This window comes from Schistocerca piceifrons, chromosome 4 (genome assembly GCF_021461385.2).
Source record: "Schistocerca piceifrons isolate TAMUIC-IGC-003096 chromosome 4, iqSchPice1.1, whole genome shotgun sequence".
NCBI classification, from domain to species: domain Eukaryota; kingdom Metazoa; phylum Arthropoda; class Insecta; order Orthoptera; family Acrididae; genus Schistocerca; species Schistocerca piceifrons.
This window is the reverse complement of record NC_060141.1, coordinates 278,473,777-278,490,352: the sequence shown is the minus strand read 5'-3', so window position 1 is coordinate 278,490,352 and position 16,576 is coordinate 278,473,777. Positions and strand designations below refer to the sequence as shown.

Here is a 16,576-nt window from a genome sequence, read left to right as displayed (position 1 = left end):
AATAGTGTGGGCCTGTGATTGATTTGTGTGTGTGTGTGTGTGTGTGTGTGTGTGTGTGTGTGTGTGTGAGAGACAGAGAGAGAGAGAGAGAGGGAGATAAAGGATTGCTATCCTTTACTTAGACAACGGTGGCACATTCTTAGTAAACGAATTTCCCTTACTCGTACGATGCGCATCAACATGGATGCTGTTCGTGTAGATCGACAGCAGAGCATCTCGGAGCGGCCTCAAGTAAGAGTCACGTGCATTATACATCAGGAGGCCGCATGCCCTCCTTTCTCTCTCCACGTGTCTGGCCGTAACTGGTCCGGAATGTATAAGCGGAAACGAGTGATTTTTCCACCGGGACCGCAAGAGATATTGCTCAATTTCGGAGCGTCTGGAGATTGCCCGGGGCCTTGGCAGGAGAGGGCGCTGCTCCCCTGCCCCGCTCAAGGTCGCCTGCCGACGCTGCTTGGGCGCGGATGCAAATCGCTATCAGCAAACAGGCTCTGTACTGAAGGTTGTCTCGTAACACCGCTCGTACCTTGGTTAAATTCCTATGTTTGGTTGTTATTTACATGTATGTGCTGTCATAACCGTCGTGGCTTCTAGACAGCCTAGTAGTCGTAACATATAAATTCAATTACTATCACCCAGCAATGGAAAGGCATTCGGACTGGATGAGATACCTTTTCGACTGTATAGTGATTATGCAGAAAAACTTACTCCACTTCTATCACCATATTATCGTAGGTCGCTGGTGCAGCGAAGGTAAGAAGCGAACGTCGGTCGCGTCTTCAAGAAAGATCGTCGGAAGAATACCCATAGTTGCACGCCTATAAAACTATCGTCAGTTTATTGTAAAAGTGCGGAACCTGCTTTATAGTGCGCGTTATAATGAGTTCGACAACGAAACTCTTATTTACAAAAACTGACGTTGTATCGGAACACAGTTCACTCTGACAAAGCGCCATCTTAGAAGAAACTCTATTCCTTTATTATCGTATTGCATTCCACACTGGGTGTTTCAGGAGGAATCATTAATATCCAGTGATATGACAGGCACCCTCATTCGAAGTAAAAAACTTCGAATGGACATACGCTCTATTCCAAATGATGGCACGCACGTGTTTGTCTTACCGACCCAACCAGTTTCACGTTTTAGTCCAGCCCAATCTACCTCGTTGCTCTCAGCCGCTTTGCTCGGAATACCTTTCTGCCATACGAGTAGGAGTGCGTCAAAAATTGAACCCTGTTGGATTCACTTCGTGGTTTCTACCCAGTCACTAAAACTTCCTACCTCCTCAACGTCATTTGAATTATTCGGCACAACTTTTTGCATTATCTTTGTTAAGGATGATTCAAACCAGTCGTGTGTAAAGTCAAGCATCAAATGCACTAAATGTGTTCTATCTAAGAAACCGTGGTGCATACGAAGTTTTTTGCCTCAAACGAGCGGTCCTGTCATATCCCTGAAGACTTACCATTCCTCTACGACATCCTGTCGTTATTGGATAGAATATGAGGTAATTGAGTATCGTACCAGCAGGTAAAGCTCAACAAGATCAAATATTCTGGACTGTTAAGCCGCGTCATTTTCCTGTTCAGTTTCCTCTACACAGTCGTTTCGAGCCTTGTGCTGGGATCTTCTTCAGGAGTTTCTGCTATTACCGGTTAGCTAAACACTGATTATTCACCTATATAAATCTAACTCATCCGTGAAAGCACTGCCTTACAAAACTCATGTTCGATCTGTTCATGAGTATTGGTCATCCATATATAGTCTTTACCACTTTGGATTAAGGGAAGAGATAAGATCCAACGAAGTGCATTGCGTTTTGTAGTGGAATGATTCAGTAGGTGCGAGAGCGTTACAATGCTCAACAAATTCCAGTGGTGGACGCTTCGAGAGAAGATTCGGGTATCATATTACTTTCTCCCATATATGCCTCGAGAAATTACCACGTCGAGAAAATTACGGAAATTAGAGCTCATGTAACTTTTATCGTTCTTCCCGTGTATCCTTCACGAATGTTAAGAGGATAGGGATATAAAGAGAGAGGTATCGGAAGTACTTTCTGCTATACATCGTAAGCTGTCAGAGTATAGATATTGATACAGATGTGGAAATATGTCACGAATCATGTAAGGATGCGTAACTAAAACCTGGAAATTATTTTTCTTAATCTTCTTAAAATATTATTATTAAAAGTTATAACAAAAGGAAGAAGAACGGAAGAATCAAGAGAGGAATGGGAGTTGATTACGGTCACAGCCCATCTGACATCCACGTGGGATTTATTACAAAACATAAAGTTATAGAAAAATCAGTACGACTAAGAAAATGTATAACGAAACCCTGAAAGAAGAGGAATACGATTTTCATAAGATGCTGAAGGAGATGAATACTGATGCCAAAAACTTCACAGAAACAGATAAACATATTGCATCTGAAGTAGTAAAGTACGCACAGGTTGTGGAATAGTAAATGTGAAGAGGCACTTAGACAAAAAAGAAAGCTTGGAACAGCTGGTGTAGCAGAAAAACAAACAGTAATTTAAAAATGTGTCTGTTTGAGAAGAAGCGTGCAGATAATTATTAGGGCACAAAAGAAGTTCTTTGAAAAGGGGCAGTTTAAAAGTATAGAGGACACTTTATAAAACATAAGAGATTTTTACAAAACATACAATTGCTATGCTTCAAGAAAAAAAGTGCAAAACATGCACTTAACAATGAAGGAAACTAAGTTATTGGCGGCTTATTTCGAAAAGCTATTGAACTGAGAAACATCGGCCACACAACTGAAATTCCATGATAATATTCCAAATGAAAATTCAAAACCACCAAGCATCGACATGATTAAAACTTACATAAACAATTAAAACACAGCGAAGTCCCAATGAAGATGGGCTCATAGGAAAAATTCTAAAACCTAGTGGAGGTCTAGGTGTCACACTAATAAAAGAAATGCTATATAATAACTGGGACACTGAGTTTCAGAATGTGACAGGTCTCCCTCATTCACACACTCCAGAAGAAAGGGCACAAAAGATATACCCATGATTACAGAGGAACTTCATTACTATCATTAGAACACAAAATCTTTTCTAGGCACATTATCTCTTCAATTAGATAAACAAATTGGAGTGACTAAAGCTGGAATTAAGAATAACAGATCCTGTCCAGAACAAATTGTAAGCCGTAAACAAATAATGAAGTATATTAAACTATCAAATTAAAAGGTAGCGTTAATATTCGTTGAGTTTTAAAAGGCATATGATTCAACAGGCAGAGAATTCCTTCGCAAAATCCAAATGGAATTTGCAATACGTACGAAAACTCTGGAACTAGCTAAATAAACGCCTAAGAAGACAGTATCTAAACATAAATTTCTTGGAACAACTTCTAGTCCCTTCCAAATTGTATTAGGAGTCAGATTAGGGGGTGATTTTGTCACCTTTATTATTTAGGAGGGAAAACAAAAAGTTAATAACTACATAAAGCTGTGTAAATCGGAAGAAGCAGTAATTTGTTTGACCTTTGCAGACGATCTCTTAACAATAGAAGGAACATCAGAGTCTGCAAAGAAAAAGTTCTGAACTCTGAAGGAAACAGCTGAGAATCCGGGTCTATAGATATCATTTGAAACGACAGGATACGTGATCTATGAAAGTATCTCATTAAGAATTTAAAAAATCAAGTACAGCAGCATTAACAAGATAGAAACTTATAGTGTTGTTGTTGTGGTCTTCAGTCCTGAGACTGGTTTGATGCAGATCTCCATGCTACTCTATCCTGTGCAAGCTTATTCATCTCCCAGTACCTACTGCAACCTACATTCTTCTGAATCTGCTTGGTGTATTCACCTCTTTGTCTCCCTCTACGATTTTTACCCTCCACGCTGCCCTCCAATGCTAAATTTGTGATCCCTTGATGCCTCAGAACATGTCCTACCAATCGATGCCTTCTTCTAGTCAAGTTGTGCCACAAACTTCTCTTCTCCCCAATTCTATTCAATACCTCCTCATTAGTTATGTGATCTACCAATCTAATCTTCAGCATTCTTCTGTAGCACCACATTTCGAAAGCTTCTATTCTCTTCTTGTCTAAGCTATTTATCGTCCATGTTTCACTTCCATACATGGCTACACTCCATACAAACACTTTCAGAAACGACTTCCTGACACTTAAATCTATACTCGATGTTAACAAATTTCTCTTCTTCAGAAACGCTTTCCTTGCCATTGCCAGTCTACATTTTATATCTTCTCTACTTCGACCATCATCAGTTATTTTGCTCCCCAGATAGCAAACCTCCTTTACTACTTTAAGTGTCTCATTTCCTTATCTAATACCCTCAGCATCTCCCGACTTAATTCGACTACATTCCATTACCCTCGTTTTGCTTTTGTTGATGTTCATCATTCCGTTCAACTGCTCTTCCAAGTCCCTTGCTGTCTCTGACAAAATTACAACGTCATCAGCAAACCTCAAGGTTTTTATTTCTTCTCCTTGGATTTTGATACCTACTCCGAAATTTTCTTTTGTTTCCTTCACTGCTTGCTCAATATACAGATTGAAGAGGCTACAACCCTGTCTCAGTCCCTTCCCAACCACTGCTTCCCTTTCATGCCCCTTGACTCTTATAACTGCCATTTGGTTTCTTTACAAATTGTAAATAGCCTTTCGCTCCCTGTATTTTACCCCAGCCACCCTCAGAATCTGGGTGAAAATATAGACGTAATAAGCAAATTAAAGTACGAAACAATTAAAACCAGGAACGAAGGAATGAAAAGAGTAGACCTATATATGAAAACGAGAAATCTAAAAAAATATTTCTCTAAAGGTGTTAAATAATGGTTGTTGTAATTTAAATCTACTAAAAAACACCCACATGGGTTTAAAAGGAAACCATTTAAAAACTCATCAAAAACCAATAAAACCCAACTAAATTAAATTACTAAAATTTGATTAACATCCAAAGTATACATAGTTAGCCTTACACAAATGAAAAAGAGTCATTATATTTATCGACGGAAAATATTTATTGTCACAAGAATTAATCTTGTGTTTTCCCGTTTCTTGCAATGTAAGAAATACAGCAAAATAACTTTAACACTTCCACAAAAAGAAAAAATTAACGTGAAGTAGAATCGCAATGACTGTAAAGTACAATTTATTACTTTTTGAAAGCATGCAGAAAGGAATAGATCTGGACTAATATAGATCTGGACTAATTTCTAGGGTCTTTTCTCTCCTGAATTATTTCTTCATTTTGGCCAAACAGGCCAGTGGGTGGAGGAGATTCTATCAATGTATGCAAGGCAAGAAACGATGCACTAAGAACGTAGTTGTAACAAAGGGTTAGTGTTCTGAATAAATCAATCATAGGGATTTAAACTGAACTATTCAACCATCAATACGAAAATAAAAAATTCAAAAAGCTCATAAAACCCAATATCGCGCGCTGGTTGTTTTCTGTTAAATACCCAGGTTGCTCTCAACCCTTTATAATGCAGTTGTGAAACCAGACGTCCGTTAAGAAATGGAAGTACTGCTTTTATCCGGACTCAAAAGGGCGTTAGAATATTTGGAAATGATAGAGAGAACACTCCTGTGAAAAATAGTAGGACCACTCAAGAAAAACAGACGGAAATTTGGTTTAGAGACAAAATATTCAAATATGCTCATTCCACCATAAAATAATAGAACAGTATAATTATAACAGAATACTAGACTAAAATAATAGAAGCGATCAGGTAAAGACATGCTACAATCATCTATGGATGTCTAGAGGGAGAGATGGAAGACAGATTAACAAAGGAGATCGACACGTTCTTCCAAAACAAGAAAACAGACAAAGAAAGTGTGTAGGGAGGCAAGACAAAGAATGACTTAGAAGAAATGCGGATCGAACAGAAGACCACACTCAGGAAAGACAAACTGAGACTAGGACTGAAGACATTCAAAGGCTTTCAGGTAACTAAAACAGAAAAACCTATTCTCTGATGGTCATATGAGAGGATAAGCGCACATTCTGAGAACATGAAAGAGTTTTGGGGAAAGATGAATGATAAGAAAAATAAACATTTATACTGACATGGTCCGTAGTTGGCCTGCAACGAATTTGAGGAAGTAGTATATGTAGGAGAAGTATGATATTGCAAAGTGCCGGTGACTGATGTGCTCGCTCTGCACAGCTTCTTCTCTTGGTGCTTCCAAGTTTAGAGTTTATCAATGAGTTTGCATCGTGCCTATGAAAAAGTCCAATAACAGAAGTAAATCAATAAACTTTTTCGACAGTAATATTAATAGATTCCCAAAAAATTTTAATTTATGTGGCGCCTAATAGAATGGTTGTATTTGTTCAGGAAATGTACGATAGAATTGCAGTAATTAAAGAGATGAAATAGGAGTTGGTAGTCATTTTTGCGTAGATTATGTATGATCTAGTATCTATATCTTACGTGACGTCTAGTTTTGTGCCTTAGTCTTTGGCCATAGGCGTATTTTTCTGTCACGTTTCATTTCCCGTTGTGTGGAGCATCATCGCGTTCAATCATCAAATTTTCAGACATGTACTGCAACATGGACGAATGTATTCAGTGTTTTACTTGTACAAATAGGCTAAACAGTGTAACCAAATCCCAGAATGCAGATGTCACCAGAGAAGTAAACACAAGCCTGGAAAGACTGCAGTTCTAACGTTTTAATTTGGACCACAGCCTCAGTCCTTTGTGATCTGTCCTTGTAAGTCGAGCTGAATACTGAGCCACTTCGCTCTGAAATCGACAGCGTATAAATGTGAAATGAATAACTAAAGCTGAGCGGATGAACAAAAAGAAAGGGGAACGTTAAAAATTAACTTATTTTTGTCGTGATATGTAATATCAAAAGGAAATGTTTAGAAAAAAAGAAAAGAAAAGAGTAACATAGTCTGTTATAAAGGAAAGCCGTGTAATCCTCTATTTCTTTTAAATGAAACACTTTGAATGTAAAGCGTCTTGCAGTTTTGATTTTTCGTTTGTCGAGGTGGTCGACGCAGAACGAGGCATTTGGTTAGTCACTGTGGGCAGCTGTAGGCGAAAGAGCTGCTGAACGTTGGATGAGGTTTAAGTGCCTTTCGTCCCTTCTAGCTGATTGCCAATGTGCGTTCGATGTCCGATAAATTATGGTCCCAGTATCGCGAGTTGCAATCCTTTGCCAATTACAGAATTCCAGCAGTCGTCGTATTTTATTCGGAATCCAGTTCCAGTTCGCAGTCTCCAAACTCGTTTCATCACGACGTTCGAAAACCATTCGTTCATCTTACGATCCGATGCTCACGTAGCTGTGCGTTTATTTTTGTAAGAGAGGATACAAATATTGCTTTCACAGTGAAGTGTTTGGTATTCCCTCACTCTGCAAAAATGATATTCGTCGTGTTGGTTTCAAAAGTTTACCATGAATTGGGCTGGAGATTTACTGAAAATACAAGAAACTTTCATAGCGATGAGGATATAGGAAAACAATGGATTGTTAAATCACGAGAAACACTTGGTATTTAAAGAACTTGTAATATTATAGGGAGTAAATTGGATTACGTAAACGTGTATTCAGTAATCGTGTAGCACTCTTAAGTGGGAGAATTCAGTCCTTGAGAAGGTAATTTACAAATTAGGGAGATTGATTATGTCTTCTGTTTCAATCTGGCCTTTATTAATGACATGTAAAAATTACGTCTTACTAAGCAGTCATACGATGACGACGTATTCAGAATTCCTGCAAATTGATTATTAGCTTGAACTGAAAACGGTTACTTTGGCTGCAAGAGTAGACAAAATTTCAATATGGCGAACAAAGTGCGTATTGTAACAGTCGGGTGAAACACTTCTCATTTAAATTCTAACAAACATATTGATGGAACATTGAAAGAAAAAGATTTGTTAAGATTCTATTTTCAGTAACGTTGGAAAGGAAGATCCGGATTTTAATGTAGTTGCCAAATTATCTCTCATTACTGTTGATTTTAACACTCGACAAGTTTTTCAGTACATACGTAACTCAATAATACTGCAAACCGATTTAAAAAGGTGTCTCGCCCTGGAAGCCGCTACACATTGCCCTTGTGTCGACCTATACAGTATCCGTGTTGATTCACAACGTACGAAACGGTAACCACTGCGCCCCGTCAGTCCCATTCGGACAGAATTAGGTCAAAAAGGACATGTACTAAGTTACAATCTGTGTCTAAAGTCATCTTGAACAGTCTCCACTCCCCCATCACCCACCCTCCTCTCACCGCGCATTGGCACACACACAAACACACTCTGTATGAGTCAACACATTAATCTCTAATAAAGTGTAAAATTTGGTTTTACTACGACACGAAGTGTGTAAGAATGATATATTAAACATAACGTAATAAAATTAAACTCTAATTTCACAAACCTGCACGACCAGAAAGTGGTAAGCACTGAAATTTGTAATATAAAAACTGACAATTTATCATTAGGGTATAATGAAACGTGGGTAGCAGGTAATATTTTCCTGACAACGATCCCCATGGGGTCCAGTGTAATATCAGCTGTCATATAACAACGACATAATGAAGACGAAGCCGAAACAATAAAGAAGCAACGAACGAAGGACAGCAGTTGTAAGACATAGGACTGCTTCATATTCGAGAGGAGGGTGATTCATATTCCCGTCATGCCATCCAGCTGTAGGTATTTCGTGATATCCCTAAGTCATATACGGGGATTGTTCCTTTGACACGGCCAATTTTTTTCAGAGGTAGCAAAGGAACTGATGACGAAGTGGCATAGTATTCATGCGTGCTCCAACAGATGTTTATTTTTTGAGGAAAAATTTAAACGTTTAATAGAAATAAAAGGAACAGCTATGTGAATATCAAGATCTCAGATGGTAAGCACTTAGTGAACAAAGAAAGTGAAAGGAATAGGTGGAGGGTCAATATAAAGGCGAAAAACGTCAAGACACGATTATGGAAACAGAAGAGGAGGCAGATGAAGACGAGACAGAAGATACACTACTGCCAGAGGAGTCTGATAGAACACTGAAAGATCTAAGCCGAAATATGGTTTCATGAGTAGATGATATTCCATCAGAATTATAGAGGTCCTTCAGAGAGCGAATCATGACAACACTTTTCCACCTGGTATGTAAGATGTAGGAGACGCGTAAAATGCCCTAAACCTTGAGAATAATGTAATAAACACAATTTCAAAGAACGCACGTGCTAACAGGTGCGAATGTTTCCGACCCAGCAGTTTAATAAATTAAGGGTCAAAACATAAACAAGAATTACTTAGAGAAGAGTAGGAAGACTGGTATAAACCGACCTCGGGTAAGATCAGTTTGATTTCCAGAGATAAGTAAAAACACGTGAGAAAAAATGACCATACGACTTCTCTTAGAACACCAATATTTTAACATTTAACGTAAGATTAAGTGTTAGCAAGTATTTTACAAATGTATTTATCTGATGCTTAGCCTTGTACGAAAAGAAACTTGCACAAATTACAGTACAAAGACAAGTATAGAAACTTTTGGAATGTGGTACTATAGTTTAGTGCTGAATATTAGATGGGTAGATCGGAAAGTGATGAAGGGGAACGACACCGTACTGGGGAAAAAATATGACACAATGCGACTAAAAGAAGAGACCCGCTGAGTGGACACATCCTGAGGCACCAAGCAACAGGCATTTCAGTTGTACGTGGTAATGAGTGTGAGTGTGTGTGTGTGGGGGGGGGGGGGGGAGGAGCAGGGAGGGAGGGGCGGAGGTAGAAATTGTAGAGGGAGACCAGGAACTGACTGCAATTAACAGGTTTAACTGGATGTAGGTTGCAGTAGCTATGAAAAGATCATGATGCTAGCATAGGATAGACCAGCCCAGAATGGCGCACCAAACTAGTCTTCCGAGAGAAGGAAACGACAACAACGCATGAAAGATAGATTTTCTGCGGTGGTAAATAGATAAATGCCATAAAAACACGGAAACTGTCTTTCCATCTACAACATTTGATCATAAAACATTTATAGTCAAGTATTTGAACAAATTACTACAAATAAACAAAAGATAATTAAATCTAAAGGCAGAAATAAAACTTTATCTAAACTTTTAACGACAGTAACATTTTTCACACTTATCCGGTTTACCATAAAGTTATAACTTTCATGAAGGGGCTGTCTGTAGGGATGGACACGAATCGGTTCTCTGAGTACCCACTTCACTGTCTAGGGTTCAGTCACAGAAGTGAAAAAATGAACTTTTCACTTTGCCTTTATTCTTCATTTATCCTGTGATCATTATAATGATGTGAAAATAGTTGGATGCACGACTAACATAGAAACGCGTACCAAGGCGTGCAACCAGCTGAAAATGTTCCTTGTAGAGCTGCTACAGATGTACCGGCTTACAACAGACAGTCCTAATGCAGCTATGTACATTGCCGCGAAAGTGACAACGACAGAGATAGTAAGATCGAAATTTACATGGCATTCCAGATGAAGTCAGCTGGTAAATGCACTACAATAACTGCAGCAAATATCTGTTTTTCGGTTCCTTGGTTTTAGTTTACGTTTCGCCGCATTAGTGCTAAGCAGACGGTGAAACACAAAAAAAACTGCATTTAAAGCAAGTGTGATAATAACACCTGGCGACGGGCAACGCTTCACGTCGCTTAACCTACCCGTTAGCTTTGTTTGCGACTGGAAACGCTCGACAGTGTCATCAGCAAGCCCTTCAGAGGTAATTAGATTTTCGTTAATGTCACAGAATATAATGAACTCTTTGTCTAATTATCAATAATAGCTTCAATTTTGCGTAAACTAATTACTATGGATAATCCATGTTCGGAACCGATATTGGGTTTTGAGCACGCTTGTTAAACGTTAATTCAGTTTCTAAACACGTGAATTTTTCAAAGCACTGAGGGTGCGTGTTTCCAAACAAAGTCGGTCAGCGGCATCCTCTGAAAATATGATCACATCATCGCATTGGCAAAGCACGCAGTGTAATATAAGACTTTCGGGTATACAATGGAATACGTCGTCAAGAATTTTTTTAGATCTGTAGTGCTGCAACACGTTTATATAAGTGCGACATCATTTGTACGTGGGTAGGTAACAACGATACTGTGAGGTCTACTTGCGTGTGTCGTTGACATATAAATAAACCATCATATCATGATAAATTATGTATTAACAAGCACGCTATATAAATGACATTATAATGAAGAGAAAAATGTAAAACAGTATTTAATATTGCTTTTACTGAAGGAAAACTGAAGAAGAAGAAAAAGTTGATGGTGACGTTGTTCAAAAACAGTACCTGCGTTGTAGCTTATTCAGATAGAACATGATTTCATTACAGTTACTCATGACCTTTATCTCACAGGATTCCTCAGTGATTCCATTGATCGCAGTTCTTTCATTTCATTTATTGGATCATAAATTACACCAACACTGTAGGCTAGAAACACATTTCTTCTTAATCGGAATTCACGTTTGACAACTAAACTCTTGTACGTATATGTTCCTTCGGAGCCGGAGATTGCCTCGTAACATTTGGAGTTAATTGAATGTTCCCGGTTCCGAAAGGTTACCAGACTGCCGGATCAGAGTCTCAACCTATCCGCCTTTTTGGTCAGTTCTCATATCAGATTGGCGTCATATGCCCGTGTTGCACTGTCAGAGTTCTCTGACAAGTCTTTCTCCACGCTATAGTACAATAAAAGTACCCCCAATACACCGTCAAAGATTTTATAAAAGATCTTTTATTAAAGGTATTTTCGACAGTTCTCTTTTACAGCGTAATACACGCCTAAAGCATTATCGACAGAATTCGGAAAAGGAAGGCGAGAAGCTGTGTCAGAATGGAACCTTGGGAGTGCCCATAAGGCATTCTGATATGGGACCTCAAAGAACTCAATTGCACTGGCCTGATTCGTGGAGAAATGAACTTCATGTTCAGTGAACAATAGTTTCAGATGCATTCTCTTCCAAAGGAAGAGAATCAGCTATTACTTTCACATGACTTTCCACCCCTCCCCCTGCCCCTACCACGCCCACTCTTTTTCAAACAGGAATTTGCATTACGGAGGAATCAACGCCGCTCTGACGGATTCATTTCCATATGATACTATAAGAAGAAGCATTTTTCGTCAAATGCAACTTTTACAAAATTAAAAAAAAATGCAACGAAAGAAAGAATCTAAGGGATCTACTTAAATAAATTTATGTAGATGAGTAGCAAAATTATTTCTAACATGCCTTATATATAATAACTATCACTGAACAGCTGCTAGCTAATATGTTTCTGTTTTGTGTTGCAGGTGCCTCGCGGTGACAGGAGGGGGAAGTAGGAGGGGAATGGGGAGGGCGAGGATGGTGGGAGAGAGGGAATGGAGGCTAGGGGAAGGGATGGAATGCTCACTCGAAAGTGAAATCTTCCGGGTAACTGAGCATTCTGTACGTGCTATCGTTTGATAAACTGGATATTGCGGCTCACCTGCTTGTTATCATTCCCAAATGAAAGTTGGAGATTACGAGTTCTGTTCAGTTGAAACTTAATTACGTGGTTAGAACATAACATTGAAGATTATGCCTTGACTTTTCAGTAAATAGCAAGTATCACGCAGTTTCATCTGAAACATCGTCGTTGTAAGTCACCACTGCGAAACAGGCTTTCTTTTTGTAATTAAAGGTATTTGATTTAAAGTTGCGGGGATAACACCGAATCCTGAAAGTGGTAGGAAGGAACATCAAGACCAGAAATCCAGAATTAGTCGTCCCCATGGGACCTGGAATTGTTTTCGGTAGTTGAAAGGGGACCTCACCACCGGAGGGACAAGCACTTGTCGCAGACCCAGACTCCCACAAAGGTGCAGACACAGCGGTACGAAGGCAAATATTTAGGTAGGTTATCCGGCCCAGGTGGCGCCGTCCGCTAGCGGCCAGACAGCGTACGCACTCACTCACTCACACACACACACACACACACACACACACTCACGCACACAAGCATGCTACAAATCCTCAGATGTCGCAGGCACCGCTGTTAGATTGAACTCCAGTCCCTAATTAACGGTGTCCAGCCTGTGACAAATTTCGACCCGAAAGGAAAATGAGCTTTTTGGATCAAACAGAATGAGAGGGTCCTCTTTTAATTAGGACATCTCTCAAAGAGCCCGGAACCCTTTTTCATCTCTCCTCTCCTTTCTCGCAACATCCTGTCACGGACATCGGTTGTGTTTACGTATCATTAGTGCATCGGTCTTTTAGTACCTAATGGCAGACAAAACTGCACTTAATCACTTAATGGCTACGCACAAACGTGTAAATATTTTTCAAGGAAAACAAGACTACGATATTTTTGCCAGTTTTGGTGTCTGTGGTATCTGGAAAAACATCATCAACCTATGACATTTATTGTATCCCCCTCCACCTCACCCCCCCCCCCTCTGCCCTCATCTCACCCCCTCGTTCTCTTCCTCTTTCTCTCTCTTTCTAGATCGAAAGCTATTATAGATCGAAAATGTTGTCAGTACACTCTCATAGGGGCTTTTGTTTATATGTGATAATGTTTTATTTTTCTATAGATGTTTTATTTTTCTATAGATACCAAAAGTCACTGCCGTAGCTCAACTGAATGATATAAAAAGTAATAAGTCTTCAGTTTCATACAGAAAAATAAAAAATTAATGTCGAAAAAAGAAGGTCATCAACGGCAAACGCAACTAAATGACGAGTATTCGATGACGAGCTAGTACGTGACATGTGTTCAATATTTTCAGTCCGAGGATCGTTTTGGTCAAAGGATAACATTTCAGAAGCGAATACTGTCTGCCAGCGTCATTTATAATTAATTGCTGGTTACGCGTACCAGCAGATGACCTTTACAGAGTAATTCGGATTTCATTACATGGCCATGTTTCAGTATTTACTGGTTCGCAAAATCTAATGAAACCAGGACGCCAGTATGAAAGCAATCATTATTGCTGTCATCGTTATGGAGTCGCATTGAGGCAGCTGAAATGTAATAAAGTGGTGAACAGTTTTACGGTAGCGGGCAGTATGTGTTATTACATGATGGCTCGTCCAGTGAATTTCGTACTTTAATTTCATTGAACAAAATACTGGTATCCGACCGAAACTGAGGCATATTAGAAAAATAGAATCTGGGGAGAACAAGTTCCGCTTTCGTGTGAATGATATAAGTAATACTATTTCCGCATCCAAATGGACACTGTAGTGCTATATACGATTTAGCTAAAGTCGTTACCAAACGTGTCTGAATATGACAATATAATAAGGTCACATGTCAAAGGTTTCAGAAATAATATACAGCACGGACATGTACTCAGGAATCTGAGTCCGTATTAGTTTACTTGTTGCAGAATCTGTTGGGTAAATAACATCAGGACGTAGCACAATAAACAACAATAAAGGTCTGTCATAACTGCTCGTATTACGTGTTGAAAGCTGTTCCAGTCACTGGCAGTTATGAATTTTTGTGTGTTGCAGTCTGGAAAGGTGTACAACCACAAAGTACACGATGAAACATGATGTCTCTGAAGGAAAAATTGTTTATATTAGTGGCACAGTGCAACCTTCTGTTAACATAACAAGCAGTGGGCACGGAAACAGAGTTTGCGAAGATAAAATCTGCAGCAACCTCGTGGTCGCTATAAATCACTCACCGGTCTCCTCTTCCGTAACCCTCGACGCAGCAGCACTGCAGCAAAACAGCAAACCGATGCTGAAGACCCACCGCCATCTCATTCTTGCGTGACGGTCGGTAGCTAACAACCTCATTGCGTATTTTTTCATCACCAGCAAAATCAGTCCAAATTTACGGCACTCATAGACAGCATATCATTTGTTTTTATTTTGAAATAACACAGCTATTTTGATAATTGTACGATGGGAAAGATTTACCCGAACATGATACGGATGAAAGTGTGTCATTTCATGCATTGCACACTAGGTCAAAACCCATCAGTTGTTGATGTCAAACGAAACGTGCGAAGTGATATTATTGTCTGTATTCAGATACTGTTATCTATGTAAGTGATCGTAGGATTGGGATGGAAATGTAGGGAACGTTTTTCTTTGGGAATGATGCACATCACGTTGTCAATCACCATGTGTATTTGAGAGGAAAGTGTTCCTAATTTTCGTGACAACTTGTCATTATCGGTCAGAGCACTGCTGCCGGTTCCACAGTTACCGCCCTGGGGCTCACACATATTGTACGAATGTCTGGGTGCGTTGCGGGACTGCAGTTGCTCCCTCTCTGTCTATTGCACAGCGGCGTCGCACCAACGAATCCACTCGACGCGCGCACCTCTCGGTGCGGAGGCGATGCGGTTACTGGCGGGGCTCGCCGGATTCGGTAGCTCGGACGCGCCGCCACTGCACGAGTGCTGACGAGTGCTGCCGATCTGGCCCGAACGAGTGCCGCCCCGAGGCGGCTTTCGGGGCTACCGAGAGGTCCCGAAGAAACCGGCGTGATGTGTTCGCCTCGTTCCTTCTCTGCACTCTGTCCGTGCTCCTTCGAGACGATGCATTCTAGCTGCCGCCAGGACACGTATACACTCGGGGGCCTTGTCTGGTGACACCTAGCTCGCAGAGAAGTGACTAGCAGATGAGATAACGCCTGCAGGGAACAACTCTATACATTTTTCTGTACCAGAAAGAAAGGAAACGCGTAATTATACCACAACTATCATAGAATGGTAATACAGCAGTTGCAGGGGTTTTCGTTACCTCATATCACCGCTGCAGCAAATACAGAAAGGTGTTCGTGGCTCTCCACAGCGTACCAGCGAGAAAAGGAGCCAAGATGTGGTACAGTAGTTAAATACCGAACGGGCTGGCTCAGACGTCAGCGTGCATGACGCACTTTCGGGAGGGTAACGGTTCAAATAGATTATTCTACGAGATTTAGATTTTCTATGGTTTCTCTAGCTCACTCCAGGCCAATATCAGGATGGTTTCTTAGATGACGACACGGCCGATTTCCTTCCCCATCACTTCGTAATTTTAGCTTGCTCACCGTATCTTGGGTCCACGCTGTCGATGGAACGCTGAATTACCATCTCTCTGTCACTTTTCTGTAGCTCAATTAGTCAGACAATAAAATTAGCCCCGCATCGTATGATCTTGCCAAAATGACTACTTGCCCTGTCCTGTCTACTCGTACTAACAATCATAATTAAGTAATTATCCTTGGGCCGTAGCTTAGTCACTGTCATTATGGCTAGGTTACGAAAAGAAGGTAAGGGACTTTCGGAAATTACAAATCTAGGTAAAAAGGTCTCTTTTTTGCGGTCACAGTGTTCTGACTCGTTTAATGTGGATCGCCACGAAACCCTTTTCCTCTCAGGGTAGCACATGCACCAAACGTTCTCAATTATTCACCTGGGTGTATCACACTCTCTGTTTTCCCCTACAGTTTCTACCATTTACAGCTCCCTCTACTACCACAGAAGTTATTCTGCGAAGGCCAAACAGTTTCCGCAAAATCCTGTCCCCTCTTCTTGTCAGTGTTTTGAAAATTTTCGTCACCCCGTCTATATTGCGG

The 16,576-nt window shown here is 40.1% G+C and overlaps 1 protein-coding gene across 2 annotated transcripts in view; it reads right to left on the bottom strand.

The window, feature by feature from the left end:
* LOC124795136 (nephrin-like) overlaps nt 1-15,345 on the bottom strand; it is a 721,452-nt gene extending 706,107 nt beyond the window's left edge. For both annotated transcript variants that reach the window (XM_047259013.1, XM_047259011.1), the window contains exon 1: nt 14,691-15,345. In XM_047259013.1, the coding sequence (XP_047114969.1) occupies nt 14,691-14,820 (130 nt within the window). In that variant the 5' untranslated portion in view covers nt 14,821-15,345. The remainder of the gene's footprint in view (nt 1-14,690) is intronic.
* Nucleotides 15,346-16,576: the final 1,231 nt, after the last annotated feature.